Here is a 21,761-nt window from a genome sequence, read left to right as displayed (position 1 = left end):
TACAAATAATCGATGTCGATAATACGCACCTAGGAACACTAATTTTATTTTGTAGCAGACATGTTCGATTTGCCGAAAATGGCATTACCTTTTAGCTTGAATACTTTTTATTTGTAAAAATTAATAAGTTCATGTTACATGTGAATATGTAAACTACATTAAATATATGGATGCTTTAAGTTGCATCGTTATAAAAGTAAATATATAAGAAAATTTGTAATTATTTTCCATTAATTGAATTAATTTCTATTGTTTCAATGCATAAGCCAACCAAATTCATTTTATGGGCAAATATACACGCAATAATTTTAAACAAATAAAATTTCGTTGTAGGGTTGTTGACATTCATACGTATGAAAAAAGTGCACAATATTAAATACAGTAAGTGGCATCACCATTTGCGCACATTCTTTACACGAAATTTTTGATATCACATATGTATTCCAATGTTCATTTTTGGAATACAAATAAATTATTGGGTGCTCATTTTACATTGAAAAGCACTGTAAAAAAGGCTGTCGAATTTGTAATTTGTAGTTATACAAATATAAACTGGTGAAAAAATGAAGAAAATAAGCCACAAGAAAGCTTAAAATAATATATTAAGTGTGAAAGATTACGGAACAGATAGAAAATCTCGTCTACTGCAAACACTTTCCCCAGCAATAGGAACAGTAGAAACCAGTTGGGAATAGTTTGCATTTTGTTGCGGCCATATTTGTGAGGCCCGAATTCAGTTTGATATTCACCAGCAGGGGAGTGGATCTAAAAGAATCCTTCGCCGTTCAAACTGCGCATGCCAAACGGGCTCAAATTGTCAGAGGGAAGGATATTACTGAAATCAAGATCTAAGTACCAGAAAAGTGGAAGTGGCGTTTCTTAAAATAAGGCAGCCTGGGAGCACACAAGCGTGTATAATTAATTGGAAATACACAAAATCCTGTAAGTTGAGAATTGATTTTAGAAGGCAGACAGAAAAAAGGAAAGCAAAGCGCGAAAATTAGTACTATAATACTCTGTCAACATAAATATATATGCACGTATCTACACATATGTGTATATATATATACATGTGAGAACAATTTGGTTAGTATTTTGTTCTCACATATTTCACACCGCTTCAAATAAACAGGAGATTTATTTTGCAATCGGCATCATAAAACTTCAGCCAATTCATAAAACTAGTAAGTAGTTAGTTTAAATATTCAGAGTAAATTTTTATGTATCATAATTAACTTTTAACTCTTAACTAAATAAGATTTCATGCCCCGTTCGGAACGCCTCGCCAGTCTTATTTGTTTCACGAACTAAATGAATCGATGGTTGAAAGGCTGAAGCAAAATACTCGTACATAAGTTTTAAAGAATAAAAAATTGTGCGCAAGCTAATCTCCAAAAAGCAGAGTGGTTTAGTAGTACATAGCTCGCAATTATATTTTTCAAGGACCGCTATTATTCAATGATTGTGTAAAACTGATCCAAGTACATTTGTTCAAGCCCCAGTTGGGCTCCACTAAGGGAACTCTGTAGGTACCATGCAGAGTCAGGATGCATCAGAACTTTGCTTTCTCAGTTTCGGTCGACACCAAGGTATTTGTGATGATGATTAAACACAATGACTTTTTTTTGTTGTAATAGAAGGAATCATAATTTTTTTTAGGTAATTTTTATCCTTGTCGTTTTAGTGCGGTTGTGAACTTGGGAGAATAAATTTTTGGCAATTTTTTTTTAGGCTATACCAGTTCATAGAGCTCAAATACATTTCAATCAATCCAAGCACTCAGCATTAGCCTCCTTGATGTCGTGAAGCTTTTTGCAACCTCTGCATTATTTTTACATAATTGTTATTCTAATGCTGAATTTCATTTTTTGAGGTAAAATAAAGGTTAGTCTCAGTCACGGATCACGGTTTGCACCAATTACCAACTTGTACATCCCTTACAATGACACAACAACAAAGTGCAAGTGAAAAGAGATTTACAATGTATACAACATGACTACGAAATTTAGCATTTGGTGCGTGACAACCATTCGGAATTGCGTTGGTTCGTATCCCTGTGCATGTCATTGGCAAACCTTCGAGTACATTTCTGCCATGAACAAGCTCCTCATAAAAAATATTTGCCGTTCGGAGTCGGCTTACATCTGTAGGTCCCTCTATTTATGGAACAACATCAAGACGCACGCCATAAATAGGGAGAGAAGCTTGGCCAAACACTCAAAAAGGGTGTAAGGGTCAATTATTTATTTCTGGAATTCATGACGATATTAATTAACATTACCATTAGATTAGAGAGGCACAGCAAACTTAATACTGGAGCCATTTTTTCGCGTCTCAAAATCTTATGTTATGCTTGGCTTCATCAGGAAAAATTAGTACTCAGTTATACCTTTAAATTTCTTTCGTGCCCTACTATTTGTAATATGCTGCCTTATTGGGAGTCTGTTCCATCAATTTAAGATAGCTAGAATTGAGCGCCTTCAAAAGGTTTGCCTCTATTACGCTTTACGCTCTTTATATTGCGCACCGACTATATGCCTCTCTATAATACTCTTTTGTTGCTAATTAATCTTCTTTCACTTTATCCAAGAGGCCAATAGGTCCTGGAGAAATGAAGATACGTGTCTAACAGCTAGGCTTCTATGGCCGCAAATAAACAACAAAAGAACAAAGGAATTGCTTAGTCTCTCAAGAGACAATATCTCGAAGGTCGTGGCTTGTTTAACCGGTCACTGGCTATTTGGCAGGCATTCCTCGAGACTAGGAGTTTTCTCCCATGAATATTGCAGAAGTGGCAGAGATGAGGAAGGGGAAGAAACAGTTGAGCATTTCCTCTGCAATTGTCCAGCCCTAGTTAAAATCAGAGCAGGTTGTCTAGGTAAATACTTTTTTAATTCTCTTACAGAACTGTCTGGCGTGGGGTTGGCATCAATACTACGCTTCATAAGAGCCACGAAATGGTTGCACGAAGGAAGATAAATGAGGTTCCCGTGTAGCACAGTGGTATCACAACGGACCTGTAAGGTCTAAGTGAGTTGGTCGTGCAGACCGACTACCACCATAACCTAACCTAACCTAATCTTCTTTTTCAATTTCAATATCATTATTAATTCAAAATTGACTTTTTTTATTGTACAATATTGCTTTAACATTCTTACTTATTTGTCTGTTAGACTTTAATTGAATTAAAATTCTACTTACCTTTTAATTTTCAAATCTTTTAAAATTTAGAGTTAAAAAAATTTCTTGAATGCATATCGTTAACCTACAGTCTGTGTCAGAAGAAACGAATGAATCGGTTTTTTTCTTGTAACTTCAAAATATATTTCGTTCTGCTTTTTGCTGCATAATAGTCCCACTCAAGGGCAACGACGCCAGTGCTAACTCAGGCTAGTGTCGTTCGAAACTTTCCCGTAAACGCAACCAAACAAAAAGGAGCAGGAAGTACGCGAAGCGTTTTGAGGCGGTTGTTTTATGCACGCATTCGAAAGTGTCGAAATTATCTTACGCCGCGGCTGCAAAAGTAATTAAAAAATCAAAAAAGTTTGTTGTGATGTGGAATCAGCGGTATAAGGGGTACAAAAATATTGATGACTTTTTCGAGTGCGGCTTGAAGCGAGTGACGACAAAAAAACAGGATAAAGTGATCGTCCAACTTTTTAATCGGGACTCTTCTTTGTGACTACTCCAAGCACGATCAGTTCTTGCTAAAAAGGATATATATGTTGATACTCACCATCGACTGAAGGAGGCGAACATATCCTACCGTCCCACATCATCAAAACCACTGCTCTCAGAAAAACGCATTGAGAAACAACAAAACAAGAAAATGTAGTCCCAGTATTGGACTGGCCTTCCCAGTCTCCAGACGCCAACCCCATTGAAAATGTGTGGGGAACTATGAAAACGCATCTTGCTGGAAGGCCAGTGCATGATTTAAAGCAACTCGTGCGTCAAGTTCGCAAAATCTAGTCCTGTTTGTCGACGAGCTACGCAGAAAAGCTGGTTAAAAGCATGAAGAAGATGCCAGGCTATACTCGACAACGAAGAAGACTACACGGCTTATTGAGAAATTTCGAAAAATATCTATTATACTTCATGAATAATCGCGGTTCCTTTTTTCTGACATAGACTGTATAATGCAAAAAACAGTAGGACCTTTAAGGAACACCAAGGTTTACTTACTGAGACGGCGAAAAATAACTATTGACTCTTATTCTTTGTGGTATTTTGCAAAGGTAGCTTCTAAAGCATTTAATAACTCCTGGTCCAACACCACATCTCTCCAAATTCACTATCCATATATTTTGTTGTTGTTGTTGTAACATCATAAACATTTCCCATACATGCACTGGAACCGACTGCCATGGCAACGTATCTTGATCGATAGTTTCGAAAGCACGCTTCAAGCTCAAGAAGACACCTGGCAGCCGGATTTTTCACGATCAAAGACTGTCGGCCCAGTAAACTAGCCAAGTCTAGTAAACAATATCAACTTTTTTTTTTAGACATCGACTCCTTTCCAACCAATAGTTTGCAGTCTTTCCTAGACAGTCGTAAGATAAAGTTAAAGTTAAAATGTGCTTTCCTATACTCCGACTCATTTTCGAATAAAAGACCGTTAGTTTATTTAATCTTTAGAAAATAGAAGATCATCCCTTTCCTTGACTTTTTCGTTCGACATTATTCAAGGAACTGTTGATTGCCCTTACCTTTTGGAATGGAACTTTGTTGTTATTAGGTATTAGTCATTCCCCAAAATCGCGTGTATTTTGACTGATTCGCGAACATACCAATATCTTACCCCTACATTTTTGGGTTGAATTGACAGTTCTAGGGTGGGAGCGTCTATTTCTATTTTCTGTAAATTGAAATATACATATTACTTATTCCTGCCATAAGTTCTGTTACAAGTTAAGTAGTCCGTTATAGATATGAAATTATAATACTTTTTTTAGCGAAGTAGGTTTTATTTAATCATGTAAATACTAAAAAAGAAAATTTTAAATTTTCATTCAAAATGATCACCATTTCCTTTTACACAAGCCTTTAAACTATTAAGCCATTCACCTATTGCAGCACGCACGGTTTCTATGGATATGGACGTCGATGCTCGAACCAGAGATTGTTAGAGACTTTCCAAATTTCTGCGAGGTCTTCGGCAGGCCATTTTCTCCAATTCTATCCACAAACTATAGTACATTGGATTCAGATCTGGACTTCCAGACGGCGAATCCTCTGCGGAATATTGATTTTTAACAACTGCAGGGCGGTTTTTGCCTTGTGGGCTGGAGCGGAATCTTGCTGAAAGCTTTCCATTGAAGAGAGTACTGCTCAACTGCATCACTACGTCTTCTAAGACATTCTCCTGGTACACTTTTACCCCGGTCTTAAACCCTTTTTCGCAGAAGTGAAGAGATGTGACACCTTAATAAGACACTCCCGACCAAACCCTTACGTAGGCTGGACAGTGGTTTTTAGCATAGATTTTGTCATTTTGCTTATTAAAAACTTCTTCAATAGTGTAAATTTTCTTATCTGTGAAAATAATATTTTTATGGCCTTTAACCGCGAGTCGATCATGTCCTAGAGAGGCTCTCAATGCACTGACACACGTTATTCCAATAGACCTACATATTAAGAAGACGGCAACCATGAGTGCATTTAGGTTAAACGAAGCGGGTCGCTGGAGAGAAAAAACTTATGGTCATGCTAGTCTATTATTCCGACAAACTCAGTTAATCTCGGTGAGAACTGACTACATCGTCCCGACGGTAACTTTCAATAGGAATTTTGCCACTCTCTTTCCAACTAAGGAAGAATGGAATAAGGGATTCTCTCTAAACAACTTCGACACTACAGTCTATACGGATGGAAGTAAAATGGGCTGCGGTGTTGGAGCTAGTATATATTCTCACAGACTTAAAATTGAGAAATCTGTGCCTCTCCCTAATACCAGCAGTGTCTTCCAGGCGGAAGTACTGACAATTGAGGAAGCCTGTAGGCTACTAATCGCAGATTTCTCTTTTAAGGGTAATATCGCTATTCTCTCGGATAGCCAAACTGCAATCCAGGCACTGGGTTCGGCCACAACAACCTCTAAAGTGGTGAAACAAAGTAGGAATAGCCTCACCACCTTGAGTGAAAACCATAAAGTTACCTTAATCTGGGTCCCGGGACATCGGAACATTGAACGTAACGAAAAAGCAGATGAACTGGCAAGAGGGGAATCTGCCATGAATAACGCGCTTGCAGAATCGGTACTCACACCATTAGGTGCAGTCAAGAGCACAATTTCCCTAAAATACCTCCGAATCGCAGACTGTAGGTGGAAAGTCCAGACGAAATGCAAAATTAGCAGAACGTTGTGGCCCACCTACAACCTCAAGCAATCGTCGGCATTAATAAGAATGAAACGACGGGACGCCTGGAGACTTACGGCAGTCCTAACTGGCTTCTGGTCTATCGGAGAACAAGCAGCCAAAATGGGTATCCCTCACAATACATACTGTCACAGTTGCAAACAACCGGAGAAAAAGGAGACAATCTTCCATTTCCTCTGTGAATGCCCTGCCCTATGGAATGACAGAATATTAACCCTGGGCCAACCGCTGTTCGAGAATCTCGAACAACTATCTGGCTTAGATGTTAACAACCTAATAAGGTTCCTTAACCGCACAGACTGGATATAGTTATGCTGTAAATAACCGTTAAACAAGTTGGTAACGAGGATGTGGCAACAAAATGGCGCGGAAGCGCTAGTTGGATTCTGGAAGAATCACCACTTTAAACCAACCAACCAACCACCTTAACCGCGAGTCACTCACCGAAGATGCTGTTTGCATCTGTCGAATCTAATTTTCTTAAAGCGCGTTGTCAAAAGATGACTAGTTGAGCGAAGGAAGGCTTTTATGTGCAGATCATCTCTAATTAGTCTTTACATGGATCTGTTCGATACATTAATTTCCCTAGACATGATTTTCTGCTTTCTAAGAGGATTTCTGCGAATTCTTTCTCGAACGGCTTTTATGGCTGCACTGGTCCGAACCACGCGAGGGCAACCACTTCTTTATCTGTCTGAGTAACAAACATTCTCACTTGCGCTTTTACCTCGCTTATGCAATGCAATCACTTCGATGCGATTTTCCTTAGCGCCAATCCATTGTTAACAAGCGAAATTTGCCACGAAACTGATTTAAATTTATGAGTAGACAATGCATACGAACAAAAGCACAAAACAAAACGGAACCTTTTCTGCGAATTTGTTCGTCGTATGCTTTTTAAAATTTGTCACAGAATTTATGGCAAGATTAAGTATACTTCCAAAATCCACGAACTTGACAACAACAAAGCCACCATCTACGAAGTCACAGATCACTTCCTCTTTGTTTCGTTGGTCCCAGCCTCACTGAAGAGGAACTTAATCTACAAGTTAACTGGATCAATCTTGAACAATTTAAACCTATCCTAAAACAAAATATATGCACTTTAACTGAAACTCCCAAAAACAAGTAAACAGACATAAAACGGCCCAACGGCTAAGTCTCGAGCGTAAAAATACTTGGCGGAACTATAAGCAACACCTTAACCACGAAACACCACAAAAACAATGTTCTTCAATAAGCAGCATACAACTTAAACTATTGAAATATCTTAATCTTCTTAAATGGCGCTATAACCGCTTACGCGATTTTATATCTAAAAATCTATCTACCCAACATAAAATCGGGTCACCATTCGGCAAAAGCCCCAAATCTGTACAAAGCACAAGTCAGATCCAAAATAGAAAATCTGCTTCACCACCATGTCAAACAGTCCCAAGACCTAAAACCGAAAAATAACAACGCTACAAAACAAATTTCTGAGAAGGTGCTTCGGTACCACTCACTCCGTACCTATCCCCATCATATACCATATGCATTTGCTAATGAATAGGCACCAGCTGAACGTGCAATATGGCTAACGTCAAAAGAGCTGGTAAAACCCTTTGCCTTTAAAGATCGCTCCATTCAGCCCATAAATGAGAAGTATATTCACAGAAGATGAAAAACTGCATTTAAAAAGAAAGTTTTTTTACTTTGATTTTAAGAATTTATTTATTTTTTTATAAAAACATGTTGTTATGAAAATGTGAACTGCTATTTTGGGCCGAAGTAATAAATTAAAATTTAATTTTGGCTGAAAAAATAAAGGTCAGATTTTAATTTTTATATTTGACAGGAAAAATAAAGGTTAAAATTTAAGTCTTATTTTTTATTGGACAAATATAGTATCTGTAAGAAATAATTGTTAATTGCAGGCTTTTTTGGAAAAAGTTAAAAAAAAAAAACAATATAAATCATTTAGGATTAATATTCCTTGGGTAACAAGCACCTTATTGCTATATAGAAATTTTAAATACCGTAGACACATTTTTCTCGATTGACTTTCAATTGAAATTTCTAAAATAACAATTATTTTGGATCTCTGCATGTTACCCATCAGATGATATTTCATGCTTACAGTAGGTTTCGAGCTCGGGGCAATCGAATAACACTGTGGAACAAATTCAGGTTAGCAAAAATTAGGTCCATTCTGAGAGTGGCGGGTGAAAATAGAGGCGAAATTAGAAGACCCGTATCGCGCCGTTTTTTTATGTTAGTTCGAATTTTTTTTTAATCGGCCTTCGAAGTTCGAAATCGGAGCAAAATTGTTTATATGGTTTTTTGGCTATAACTCGTCGACTAATTGATATTTTTTCAATCTGTAAAAGCCAAATTATTTTCACCCGCCACTCTCAGAATGGACCTAATTTTTGCTAACCTGAATTTGTTCCACAGTGTAATCGAATGACGGCCAGGCACAAACTCATTCTGCTACGCCGACCGAGATACACCTTAATATATTTAATTGCCGATTGTAAGCCTATAATATCATCTGAAATAAAAATCGTGTGCATACTAAATGCGACAAAATTATTTTACGATATGAAAATGCTTTTATGCGGAAGTTCATAACCTCGCAGTTATTAGTGGCTTCATTCTCTTAAGGGAGGGGTCTAGGGTTTGAGCATTTTTTTTAATGAATTTTTGAGACCTTGCTTTAGAGATATGAATAGTGAAAATGTATTTAAACTTCTGGTACATTATAAAGCATCATTTCAACAATATTGTACTAAATTTTTGTAAGAAAATATCGGGAAATAAGCCGGTGAGGTAACTTTTCCGAAAACGCCTTTTCCAAAAGGTGATTTGCGGTGACTATCGTATCTAGTTGTAGAATCACCTGAAATAAAAAAAAAACAGAATTATTTGGTTAAATTATCACCAAAACCTCCCCCCCACTGGCTCCGATTTTTTTTTTTTTTCATTTTTACGTTGCCAGCGCGTTTTTGAAGCAAAAAGTGCGATTTTCACTGATTTTTTCGCTGTATAAGTGGAAACCGCCCTTAATGTAAAACAAAAAAGTGAAAAATCTCTCAGTGGGGGGGGGGAGGTATTTTATATATAGAAGTTGTATACCAAATTTGAAAAGGATCGGTTAAATATTGTTGAAGTTCTAATAGTCACGGACTTTGAAAAAGTGGTTTCGAAAAAAACGTAACGCTCCGCTCCAAACGCTCGCAGCTGTCGCAGAGTAGTGGGGACAAAAACCTCTATAACTCCAAAAGTTTTGCTCCGATTGAGCTGAAATTTTGGGACAATATTTTTAAGATGATTTACTATAAGAAAAAGCTATTTCCAAAAAATCGATTTTTTGAAAGTCAAACCCTAGACCCCTCCCTTAAAGATATAAAAACAAAAAATTACGTATAACCTTAAAAGTATATAGTATAAAATACGCCCGGCTCGGACACACATATCTATAGCACGACTGCCGTGTTAAAAGTGTCTGAATAGGTACAATGTGGCGCAAAATCGATCATTGTTTTGTTTTGGAATAACTTTTAATAAATAAAAAAATGATTTTGAGTGATGGAAATCTTTATTTTGACGTAACCGCGCTCCATTGCGTGTGTGTTTGTATACTGGAGCTGTCTAGTTCTCAAGTGTCAAATATGATTGACATATGACGCCATTTGCAAAAAATTATAAATGTTCCGATAGGGTGGTTAATTTTGCGTGACCTTGTATGTTTATGTTTTGTATAGGTATTAGTACTACTATAACTCAAATTCTCAAATCATTATAGGCACCACTAATGGGGTTTTAACTTTTTTTTTTTAGGAAGACATGGACGAACAAGAGGAAGTTCAACAAAATATGATTTCCAATTTGCCGTTATTATTTGCTAATGGCTATCCAACATCATTGGATAAGATAACAGAATCACAACTGGAAAAATTCATACCATTTATGGTCCGTTGCTCTCTTGGTCACATAAATTTTCAGGAAAAAACAGACTGCAGTGAACCAGAATGGTGGCCTGAAGATTTTCCATTCACCATACCTTTTACAAAGCCGAAAAAATTTAATGGGGTATTATTATTATTGTTCAATGCAAAGTTCGATTAATTTATTGTTTATTATATTGTGTTTCACATACAGAATTGGGCGCAAAAAATGAAGGAAATTATTATAATATGTTACCAGTTTCATAGAAGCGTTTTTCTTCTCCGTTTCTGCAATGATTTGGCTGCATATGAGCACGCGAGTCTTCGCTTTATAAACAATTACAATTCGACAACCTCACTTTTTGAACGACGAAGTAATAAGTTGCTGGTGACTTTTAGGAATGAAAACATGGTAAATGACAAGAATATGCATATGCAATAAATGATATGCAATTGAACATGGCTAAATTCACGGCAGTGTCTTTAGAGCGTACTAAGTTAAAAAAAAAAAAAAAACAAAAAGAAATATATTAAATATTTTTTATACTCAATATTTTTAGTCGTACGATCAACCTCAGCGCAGCCGGAAATGTTTGATGCGCCAAAAATCAAAGAGTGGCAATCAAGGCAGAGCGGATGTCGAACAAATTATGGTAGAACCGGCACCATTCGATATCTACCTATGTGACAATTGCGATGCTGAACTGTATTCGAAAGAAGCTATTTTGGTAAGTAAGGTTATATCTATAAAGTTGTTAGTGGTTTTAGTAGTTGTCTTAGAGAATTTAAAGAGGAGGAGCTGTAATTCAGCTCCCATCCTCTAACAAGGCTTTGAAACTCTGAAATTGCTCTGAAATCACTGAACAACGAATTCAGGAGGTAAACAACAGTAAAAATTCAAGATCAAAACTAGAACAAAAATAAATTAAACAAGGGATGCCGATCTAAAGATTAGTAAAAAAAACATAAGCGGACCAACATAAGCGGACCAAATGGGTAGAGCATCTGAAGTCCTGTAACTTCACCTCTGGTGTGAGCAAGCTCTGGTCCACCGTAAGGTCCCTGTCGAACGCGACGAAGCACAACGACAAGGTGGATATCACCTTCAACGGTCGTACTTCGTCGGACCCGAAGAGATGCGGGAGCTATTTTAGCCGGCAATTTATATTGCATCCTCCGGTCGACAGATCTAAACGTTGTGCCACCAGACGGCTGCACAAACTGCCCTACAACAGTGCACCGCTTGCTTTCATCAGCGACGAGGTTCAGGGGGCCATCAAACACATGAAACCATCAAAAGCCATTGGCCCCGACGGACTAAACATGCTGATGTTGAAAAAGCTGGGTCCATTGGGAGTAGATTGCCTCACAAAGGTCTTCAACCTGTCTATGGCCACTCTCATCATTCCTAATAAGTGGAAATTAGGGAGAGTGGTCCCACTGCTGAAGCCTGGGAAACCCGCCAACCAAGGGGAGTCTTATCGTCCGATAACTCTCCTTTCCCCAGTAGTGAAGACACTTGAAGCCCTTCTACTCCCACTCCTCACTGAACACCGACTCCAGCCCCACACCAGCATGATTTCCGTAGAGTGCACAGTACCACCACGGCACTCACCGTCATAAACACCCAGGTAAACCGCGGACTAAACCAAAACCGCCCCTGCGAGAGGACTGTCCTAGTAGCGTTGGACCTACAAAAGGCTTTCGACACAGTCAGCCACGCCACGCTACTAGATGACATTTTACAGTCGACACTCCCGCCAGGGGTGAAGAGGTGGACCGCGAACTACCTGAGTGGTCGTCACTCGTCGGTAATATTTTGAGACCAAACCTCAAAACAGAGAAAAATAAAGCAGACAGTATACAGACAGGCAATTAACGACATTCATCGGGAGACCCTTACCACCTTCTTAAGCTCCCGACCCCCGAATGCCGTTATCGGGGTCCAACCACCACCTATCGCAGACGAAGAGTTCCAGCTTCCTCGAGAGTCCCGCGTAATCTTGGCACAATTACGTTCTGGATATTGTAGCAGGTTAAACTCCTACCTATCCAGAATCGACCCCGACATACTAAACATATGTCCAGCATGTGAAGGTACCCCGCACGACACTAACCACCTCTTCACATGCCCCATCAAACCCACTCATCTAACACCTCCCTCCCTCTGGATCCAACCCGTCGAAACTGTCAGTTTCCTGGGCCTACCGTTAGATGAGCTAGACGAAGACGACCGGTAATTACACTACACTGACAGGGCGAAGATACTGCTACAACAACAACAATCTAAAGATTAGTTTGGGGAGAAGAAATCCTTTATTTTTGCATAAAATTTTAAAACCGTTTTATGATCGATCTTTAGCTCCTGGGCTATGCTACGACTACAAACATGCGGGTCAACTTTGATTATTTCTGTGATTTTATCGACATTTTCTTTAACGTCAAAAATACCTGAACGGAATAGACGGAACAAAAATTGCACGCAATTGGCTGTTACAGTATCGGCACCATTAGCTGAATTCACAGGGTGTGAGCGGCGTGGCTTGCATTTTCGTCTTTATCAAAGAAAAACTGTAAAATGTACTGAATTTTCTCTTTGTTGACTTCCATTGTTAACGCCCTGTAACTCGCAACTGAATGGAAGGAAGAAAAAAACAGCCAAAGAAATTAAATTTTTTTAGAATTGTTACCTTGATAACGAGCATGAATTTTAAATTGTTTGCTCGATACTTTACGAGATATCGATCACTACAGCCGTCAACTGAGAAAATAATGGATTTCTTTTTCCCCAAACTAATATTTAATTTCCTTGATCTATATAAATATGTGGCCGCCGTAGCCGAATGGGGTGGTGCGTGATTACCATTTGGAATGCAGAGCGAACGTAAATTCGAATCTCAGATTTGGGTGTTTGGCCAAGCTCCTCCTCCTCTTTGTGGTGTGCGTCTTGATGCTACTTTTTCTTCATTTTGGTGTTTCACTGAGACTCGAACCGATATATATATATATAACTCTGAAACCTTCCTTGTCTTCACCGTAAGTAGCCAATTACGACCGGGAACATCTCTATTTCAGCTTGCTGAACACATAAAATGAAAACCGTTAGCCAGTAAAACTAAGGAAAATGTCAATGCTAGCATAGAAGACTATCTGAGATTAGTAAATCGCGGAATTAGAATCACGCACTCAGGAAATCCTACCAACTCTCACCAACTAAAGGGTGATTTTTTTAGAGCTATAGGAAGGTTATTCAAAAAAATACACAAAAAATTCAGAAAAATGCATGAAATTTGTATTTAAATCGATAGTACAGCCCATATAATGTAATGTTTGAAGATTATTTCATACAAATGTTGACCGCGACTGCGCTTCAAATGGTCCATCCGCTTAGTCCAATTTTGGCATACTCTTTCCAATGTTTCGGCCGGTATCTCACATATAAATGCTTTAATGTTGTCTTCCAATGCGTTAATTGAAGCGGGCTTGTCTGAATAGACATGAGCTTTAACATAGCCCCACAAAAAATAATCTAAATGCGTTGTATCGCACGATCTGGGTGGCCAATTGACAGGCCCCGAACGTGAAATAAAATGTTCACCGAACTCGCCTCTCAACAAGTCCATTGTTACGTGTGCTGTGACCACATGTCATTCAAGTCAAGCTCTTGCATTTTGGGCAAAGTAAAGTTGGATATCACCATTCACAGTTACGTTACGATTCGCAACATCTTTGAAGAAGTACGGTCCAATGACACCTCCAGCCCATAAACCGCACCAAACTGTGACCTTTTCTGGATACATTGGTAGCTCTTGCAATTCTTCTGGCCGATCTTCACTCCAAAATCGACAATCCTGCTTATTTACGTACCCATCGATCCAAAAATGAGCTTCGTCGCTGAACACAATTTTTCGACTTTAAACTTTCTTAACAAAACACGCATTTTTATAATAAAATTCAATGATTTGTAAGCATTGTTCGTTTGTAAGACGATTCATGATTAAATTATCGACCAAACTGAAGATGTTTGACAGTGAAACAAAACACGAAACGCGAGTCAGCTGTTTAAACCAACTGTTTAAAAAGATAATAGCTAAAAAATCACCCTTTACCACTTCTCTTGGACCATTAAGCAACTCATCTCAAATTTCTGCTTTTATTAACCCTTGTCGAAATAGAAGGTTTTCTGAGTCAGTCAGATGACCGACAACACCGCTGTAGCTAGTTTCATATACCTGCTAAGGTAGCGAACCTAGGATGGTTCACTTCCCGAACAAGACACACATTTTTTTTTAATTTATGAATTAAATTCATTATGATTAGGTTCTTTCGACCTCATGGTCTTTTGAGCGCTATACTCATCACAGTACCTCATCCAGATCCAGTTTAATTTATAACCTCGATGGCGGTTCCAGGTCGCTACCGGGCGAGATAACTACTATGTCCTCACACCACACGAGCTTGACTTTCACCACCATTCTGTTGGAATTACGTGTCGCCGGTCTTCATATTATCAAGACTAGGCTACAGGTTATTATCAATATGTAGCACTCGCCGATAACGTTAACTGTTACTACTCCGTAACAAAGCGTGCATTTGGTGATTGTGTATCCCATGTTGATTGATAGCGTTCCATATTCTACAACTAACTTGTTCGCACATCAATCCATCGAAGAATTACCTTCGTAAGTATTTCTCGATGACATGTCGGTGGCTTGCTACACTGCTGAACAATCCACAACAACATTTACTAGACTCGAGAATTTCTTTTAAAATACTTAAACTTTTTTGAATGCTATGTGTAAAGGTACGACCGCCGCGTGCATACCATTCGGTATGCACAGGCTCGAAATCCCGGACATGAAAGTTTTTTTTAATAGCGGTCGCTCTTTGGCAGAGAATGACAAACCTGTGTGTTTCTGCCGTGAAAAATCTACTTATGAAAAACAATCTGCTGTTCGGAGGCGACATAAAACTGCAGGTCCCTCCATTTGTGCAAAGCTTCATGACTCACACCACAAAAAGAAGAAGGAGGAGCTCGACCAAACACCCAAAAAGTGTGTAGGTGCCCAATGTGTACATATGTATATAATTGCGAAAATCTCGATATTAAAATTAAATATTAATTCAAAGGTTATCAAAATATTTGCCAATTTTTAAATTTTAATATAAAAAATTATATTCGAAATTATAATATTTTATGTAGTTAAATGTTTTCTCTCATACTAGCACTTTAGTTACAGAAGTATTAAAATCAATACTTACGTGTCTTCTACAACAGGAACATGAAAAGACTTGCAATGTGGAGGACGATGATGACGATGTCATTTTATGTGATACACCTGAACCAGGTGAAAACAGCGTTCAGCCGACCGATTCAAAACGAAATACAGAGGATAATGAGCTACGCAATGGATTCCTACTTAATTTTAACCTGCAATGTCGCGAAGATAGCAAAAATGGTAAAGTTCCAGGCAAGAACGAACCGACAAGTGCGTCCAAAGACTCGAAAGATGAGAAAAATGGATTCATGATCATTGATAGAAATAAGCGTATGCCAAGAAGAAATCGTGCAGTACATTCTTTGACACGTTGCCCCACAATACCCTTGTCATCGCCGGCAGGCCAACTTCTGCTGCGTACAACCAAAACTGCCATGACCCCAGAATATTTAACAGAGCGTTTGGAACGTTTAGAACGTTTTTGCTTCGCACCATTGCTCTCAAAATCGCACACGAAACCAAAGTATTTTGAGAAGAAACATACCTTTAATAATACGCATTGTACGTTTAAAAAGCCACAAGACTACAGTTCGCACGTATACGTTTTTCCAAGACGGCAGTTTTCACAACGTAGACGTACAGAAAACTTTCTTTTCTTAAATTCATCATTAATAAGACGCTGCCGTCCAATTTCAGTGCGGCTAAAGAAAATCACTGATAACGAAGTTAAAAGTCGACGCTCATTACCAAATACAAAATTAAATATAAAACTAACACGAGATGCTACACGGCGATCGAATTGGAAAATATCATCACCGTCTACAGAAATAATTGTCGATACAATTGATTTGTGTTCATCGGATGAGGAAGAATGTCATATTAGTAGTGATAGTAGGAAAACACATCTTGTTGTACAAAGAGGAACTGAACCAGGAATGGGCATTGAAATAATGCGTAAGACGATATCTACATTCAACAGCAATAGTAGTAGCACCACTGCGACCACCGCTTTGGCGAAAAGTTCGCTTACACTTAGTGCTGGCGGTAGGAAAATAAGTCTCAATACAGCTGAGGTTTCTATAATTCCTATACGTAAATCTACGCGTAACAATGGGCCGGCTAAAGGACCAGATAAGCCACAAGTACGTACTACATCATTAGTAAATCCTTTGCCCTCATCTACAAGCGTATCTGTAAATGTTTCCTCAACAACAACACCGGCTGTTGCTGTAGCCGCAATTACAGATGAAAGTAGTAAATCTTCCGCTTTTGATATAAATGCACTGTTAACACCATCAGCTGCTACACTATTCGCTGCCCCCGAACATGGTATTTCACTACCCAAACCTCTTCAACCGTCAGTTTATATATTTTCAAATTATACCGCTAACGCATTGACCTCAGCAGTGCCAACAAATAATGAAATTGCAACAGCGCCTATAGCTGGTAATTCCTTCAGAAATCAGAATCAAGAAAATCATGCACAAAATGGTACCACAGCGACTTCAGGGCTTGTAGTCAAACACCAAATAGCAAATAATAATATAACACCAACCATAACACCAGACTGGTATCCTGAATTAAATGCGTTGGCCACAAATGCCAACACCACTTTGAGCAATACGACGAAACAAGCGCACTTGGTGGATCGTGAACGGGCACGAAGCCTTTCGTTAGTTTCTCCAAGTCGTGTTATATCAATTGATCTGACCTCTTAATTCTATATATGATGAAAAAATCTTATTATTATATTATTATTCGTTTATACAAGACTAGTTTAAATTTATACCTTATTTACACTTATTGTTTAAGTGTTAAGACCTAATCACACACTTGCATATTGCTTTATTGCTTAGTTGTATCTAATATATGTTTATACATATATGAAACAACAAAAATGGACTTAGTTTCTAAAATAACCACTGCTCTTCTTTTAAAATTCGCAATATTTATTTAATATTTATTAACCAATAACGAATGTATAAAATAAAAAACTTTAGGGATTTCAAAAGACTAGGCAGGTTCGTTAAAAAAGAAGAATGATTTTCTGGATATTAAAATGAGAAATTTTTTTTTTCTATTTAAATACGTTGATGATGGTCGATTTTTTGAATAGTGTTAGTTTTTGTATTGTTTTCGTACTTTCTAAATGTTAACAAATAAGCATCCGATTTCTATTAGAACTCAATTTTATTTTAAGATGTTTCCGGAGTTTTTTTTTTTTATTACTTACTTTCCTCACAACCTGTGAGGAAATGCTTAATGTGGAAACCATTTGAGATTTTTCGAATTGTCAAAATATATTTTTCATATAAACAATAAATGTAAATACTAGCTTTGATCAGCTTATTTGGGAGATTCTAAAAAAATGCCACTTCCAATACGCGTTTAGGCATGATGGGGCGAAGTCACTAGAAAATTAATAGAATTTCTGTTTTTTTTTTTCATATAACAATATATTCAGTGATATGAAAAAGTGTCACTTTCCAATGCTTTCTGACTCTAGCGAAAGTACTCTATTGTTATTGTCGTAAAGGCCTGCATAACTATGCAATCCTTTTATCTGGATTGATAATTCGTGGGCGTATAGCCGAATGGGGTGGTGCGTGACTACCATTCGGATGTGCGTAGATTCGATTCTCCGTGCATGAGACACCAAAGAGAAAAAGCTTTTTTTTAATAGCGGTCGCCCCTCGGCAGGCAATGGCAAACCTTCCAGTGTATTTCTGTCATCAAAAAGCTTCTCATAAAAAATATCTGCCGTTCGTAGTCGGCTGGAAACTGTAAGTCCCTGCATTTGTGGAACAACATCAGCACACACAACAAAAATAGGAGGTCGAGGTCGAGGTCGGCTAAACATCCAAAAAAGTGTGTAAGCAACAGCCTGCCATTGTGACACTCCGTCATCTCTTCCTGCTACACGTTTTTCTCTTCTTAAAAAACCAAATTCTTTCCACAGTAAATTTTCGTCGAAATTCCTGTAAAAATAAATGCAAATTATTTTGTTAATCAATCTGGATATCTAAAAAAACCAAGAAAATTTCCAAAAACAACATGGAAGCTCAACGGTGTTTTTCTATGACACAATTGCAATAGCTACACTTTTTTTAAGAATTTAAAGGAAAATAATAACTATTTGATAACTATTTGAATTAACGCTTTTAGCATCCAATGTACATTTGTTTATAAATAATAATAATTTGTAAAAAAAAAAATAATCACATTCGTTCGTCTGCAACGCTAAATAATGCTTGTCCATCAAACCCTGTATTTAGAAGAGTTAAGCGCCAAATTTCCACAGATCATTTACATTTACGCTTATAACAAAACTATTCACTCACACGCACCTGCAATACGCATGTACTCGTATGTATTTTCAAGCATCAAATAATATTCGTATTCATTTTGTTCGGGAAAAGGTACAACAAATTATTGTACTTTCGTTTTCTCATATGACAGTAGAGAAACTCAATACACCATGCCATTCATACATTACAAATTAAAAAATAAATACAATTAAGAAAGGGAAGTACGAGCAATTCGAAAGGTCAAATTTTTTATGATGCTTCGCTTATAACAATGTACCGGACATTGGCTTCCCGAGTAACAATTGTGTGGGAAATATGTTTTCTATTACTTTTATTAACTCAGGTACATTGAAGGAAAACAAAGTGCATTTTTATGCGCAAATGTGTGGATATTATATCAGATTTAGGCCCCACGCGAACCAAATACAGAGCAGGCAATTGACATGAAGCAATAGAAAAAAATAATTAATCAAACTAAAAACATTGATTGGAGAACGGCATCTTTTCTACTACACTTACATGTTACTTTTTCTGTTTAAAAATTAGTTCCAACAGTGAAGAAACAGTTTCTCAAAGCAAGTGCTGCAGGGTTAATTTAGATTAAAAATTCGTAGGGCCCGTTTTTTTAGTGCTAGTTTAACTGTGGTGGTTTATTAAGAAAAAAATTATTTTACTTAACCGCGGTAAATTTTTTTTAACTGAGCCTGCAAGCCGTTTAAAATTAGTTCAACCGGAAAGCATATTAAGGTAGCACTGAAAAACTGGTTGTTGTTGTTGTTGTTGTTTTTAACAGCATAGTTAGCCCTGTCAGTGCAGGTATATCATCTGTCGTCTTCGTCTAGCTCATCTAGGGGTAGGCCCAGGAAACATGCTGTTTCGACAGGTTGGGTCCAGAGGGAGAGGGGGGTTAGATGAGTCTGGTCCTTAGAGTTGTTGATTTATCAGCATAAACGTTCCCCATAAATGTTTGGGGAATGATAGTGGAGTATTAGTGTTTGGCCAGATTAGGGGAAATTGGAAGTAATTGTTATTTTGACAGCCTTCCCTAGAATGATGAAATGGATGATTTATTGGTCTTTTTTAAGCTCTGTTACGAATACTGAAGTCCATATTTTCAATAAAATATTATTATATTAAACAATATTAAATTAAAAATGATTATTAAAAAAATTAATTAAAAATTAAAACCAATCGTTTTGAAATATATGTTAGTAAAGAGTGAAAATTTTGTTTCCTAGAGTATAACTTATTTAGAGTATACATATGTTAAGTTCGCACAAAATTAAGAAAATAATTGTAGTAAATGAGCAAAAAAAAATTTCCTTGGTGGTGATGTTAGCATAGGCATCTATCGTACGTACTACTGCCCGCTTCTGTCCCGAGACAATACATAAAATTGTTCATAACATCGGTACCTTGATACACAGGCGTGTGTAGTTACATAGTTAAGTGCTAACTTAGAAATCTGTATTAAGTTTAGTGTTCGTTTAAAATTTAACTAGCAATATTCTGCTTCTACCTTACTAAATTGACATTATTTATAAATTACTTTAATTTGAATAAATCGTTAATTTTAATATTCCGCGTTCTAACATAGTCGCATTGTTATTTGTCCATTAAAGGTGTGTGAATAGGCCTTTAAGCTTTCCATAAATTTTCAATGCAAGAATTAGTTTTTTGAATAAATAATTTCATAAATTTCATATGAATTATAAAATAATACATACATTGAAATTCTTGGATTGGAAGTAGTGGGTTGTAGATGCTCAAACCTATTTTGAGAATGTATGATACTTTTTACTCTCGTTAAACAAGTATTAAACACTTTGAAATGATGTTTATAGGTGAACTAAAAATATTAGAAATTGTTTTTTTTTTTTTGTTTTATGTAATTCTTATTTAATTCTGTGGCAAATGCTATGTACCCTCAATGTGTATGTAAAATATGTATAAGTAAAATTTATGTAACTCACTTCTGCATAACTCTTAAGGAATACACTTTATTTACGAATTAATTTATAGCAAACTATTTCAGATTGTGAAAAGGTTAAACACATTATTATCAAGATTTTCCCAAATTGAATAACAATGAAATGAAAATTAGTTCGACTTTCGGAATTCATCTGACACTTCTTCTACAAATCGTTAATGCGTGAGCTGTTCTTCATTGAACTATACTAAATAAATAAGTTTTTTAGCTATTATTTAGAGATATTTAATGATAAACTGCGTGTATTCAGTGGAAACTAAATAAATAAATAAACTGCGTACTGTTTCTTTGAATTGTTTTAATATATTGAGATATATTTACTCTTAAAAAAAGAGGTTGTCTGTAAAGTCGGTTTACTGACGATAGTTTAACGTGACAACGTCATAAGAAAATACTGATGGAATGGTTGCAATTTTCAAAACAAAATTTGAATTTTATTTGTTTCATAGATATTTTGTATGGATATAGAGGAGGAGGTAAATGGAATCGCAATGGAATAGGTCAAGTTAATATGAATATGAATAAGTTCGTGCGGTTTTTTTTCGAAATTTGAATTTCGGATCATTCCCATGGCTTTTAAACGTTTGGAAATGGTTGATTGATCAACTCCCAAAGTTTTTGCAACCTCTTCTTGCGTTTGAGCCGGATCTTGATCGAGCAATTCCTCCAATTCGGTATCCATGAACTTTGGCGGCGCGGCCAAAATCACCACTTTTAAAGCGTGCAAACCACTTCTGGCACGTTCGCTCAGCTAGAGCATGCTCACCATAAACTTCCACCAAGATACGATGACTTTCGGCTGCTTTTTTCTTCATATTAAAGAATTCCCCGCAAAAACACATTATTTGGCACGAAACTCGACATTTTCAAGTGTGGTAAAAATATTGTTGTTTACGCTTCAAATAAAAAACTTATACTGACGTTTGTGCCTT

General features: G+C 37.0%; 1 protein-coding gene across 1 annotated transcript; it reads left to right on the top strand.

Annotated features, from left to right (window-relative positions):
* The first annotated feature begins 475 nt into the window (after positions 1–475).
* LOC129248068 (uncharacterized) lies at positions 476–18,651 on the top strand. Its single transcript, XM_054887499.1, has 5 exons — positions 476–942; positions 10,206–10,457; positions 10,527–10,724; positions 10,873–11,040; positions 15,591–18,651. Exons 2-5 carry the CDS (start codon positions 10,212–10,214, stop codon positions 17,247–17,249), a joined length of 2,271 nt encoding a protein of 756 aa, XP_054743474.1. The 5' UTR covers positions 476–942; positions 10,206–10,211; the 3' UTR covers positions 17,250–18,651.
* The last annotated feature ends 3,110 nt before the right edge of the window (positions 18,652–21,761 follow it).

The sequence above is a fragment of the Anastrepha obliqua genome, chromosome 5 (assembly GCF_027943255.1).
Source record: "Anastrepha obliqua isolate idAnaObli1 chromosome 5, idAnaObli1_1.0, whole genome shotgun sequence".
NCBI classification, from domain to species: Eukaryota; Metazoa; Arthropoda; class Insecta; order Diptera; family Tephritidae; genus Anastrepha; species Anastrepha obliqua.
The sequence above is the reverse complement of the archived record's forward strand: the minus strand, read 5'-3'. Positions and strand labels throughout refer to the sequence as shown.

Bases quoted from the DNA above. Each gene is read 5' to 3' on its own strand.
- LOC129248068 (XM_054887499.1), top strand. From the start codon at position 10,212: ATGGACGAACAAGAGGAAGTTCAACAAAATATGATTTCCAATTTGCCG. The intron at 10,725-10,872 runs GTAAATGACAAG...CAATATTTTTAG, and splicing joins CTTTTAGGAATGAAAACATG to TCGTACGATCAACCTCAGCG. The intron at 11,041-15,590 runs GTAAGTAAGGTT...CTTCTACAACAG, and splicing joins ATTCGAAAGAAGCTATTTTG to GAACATGAAAAGACTTGCAA.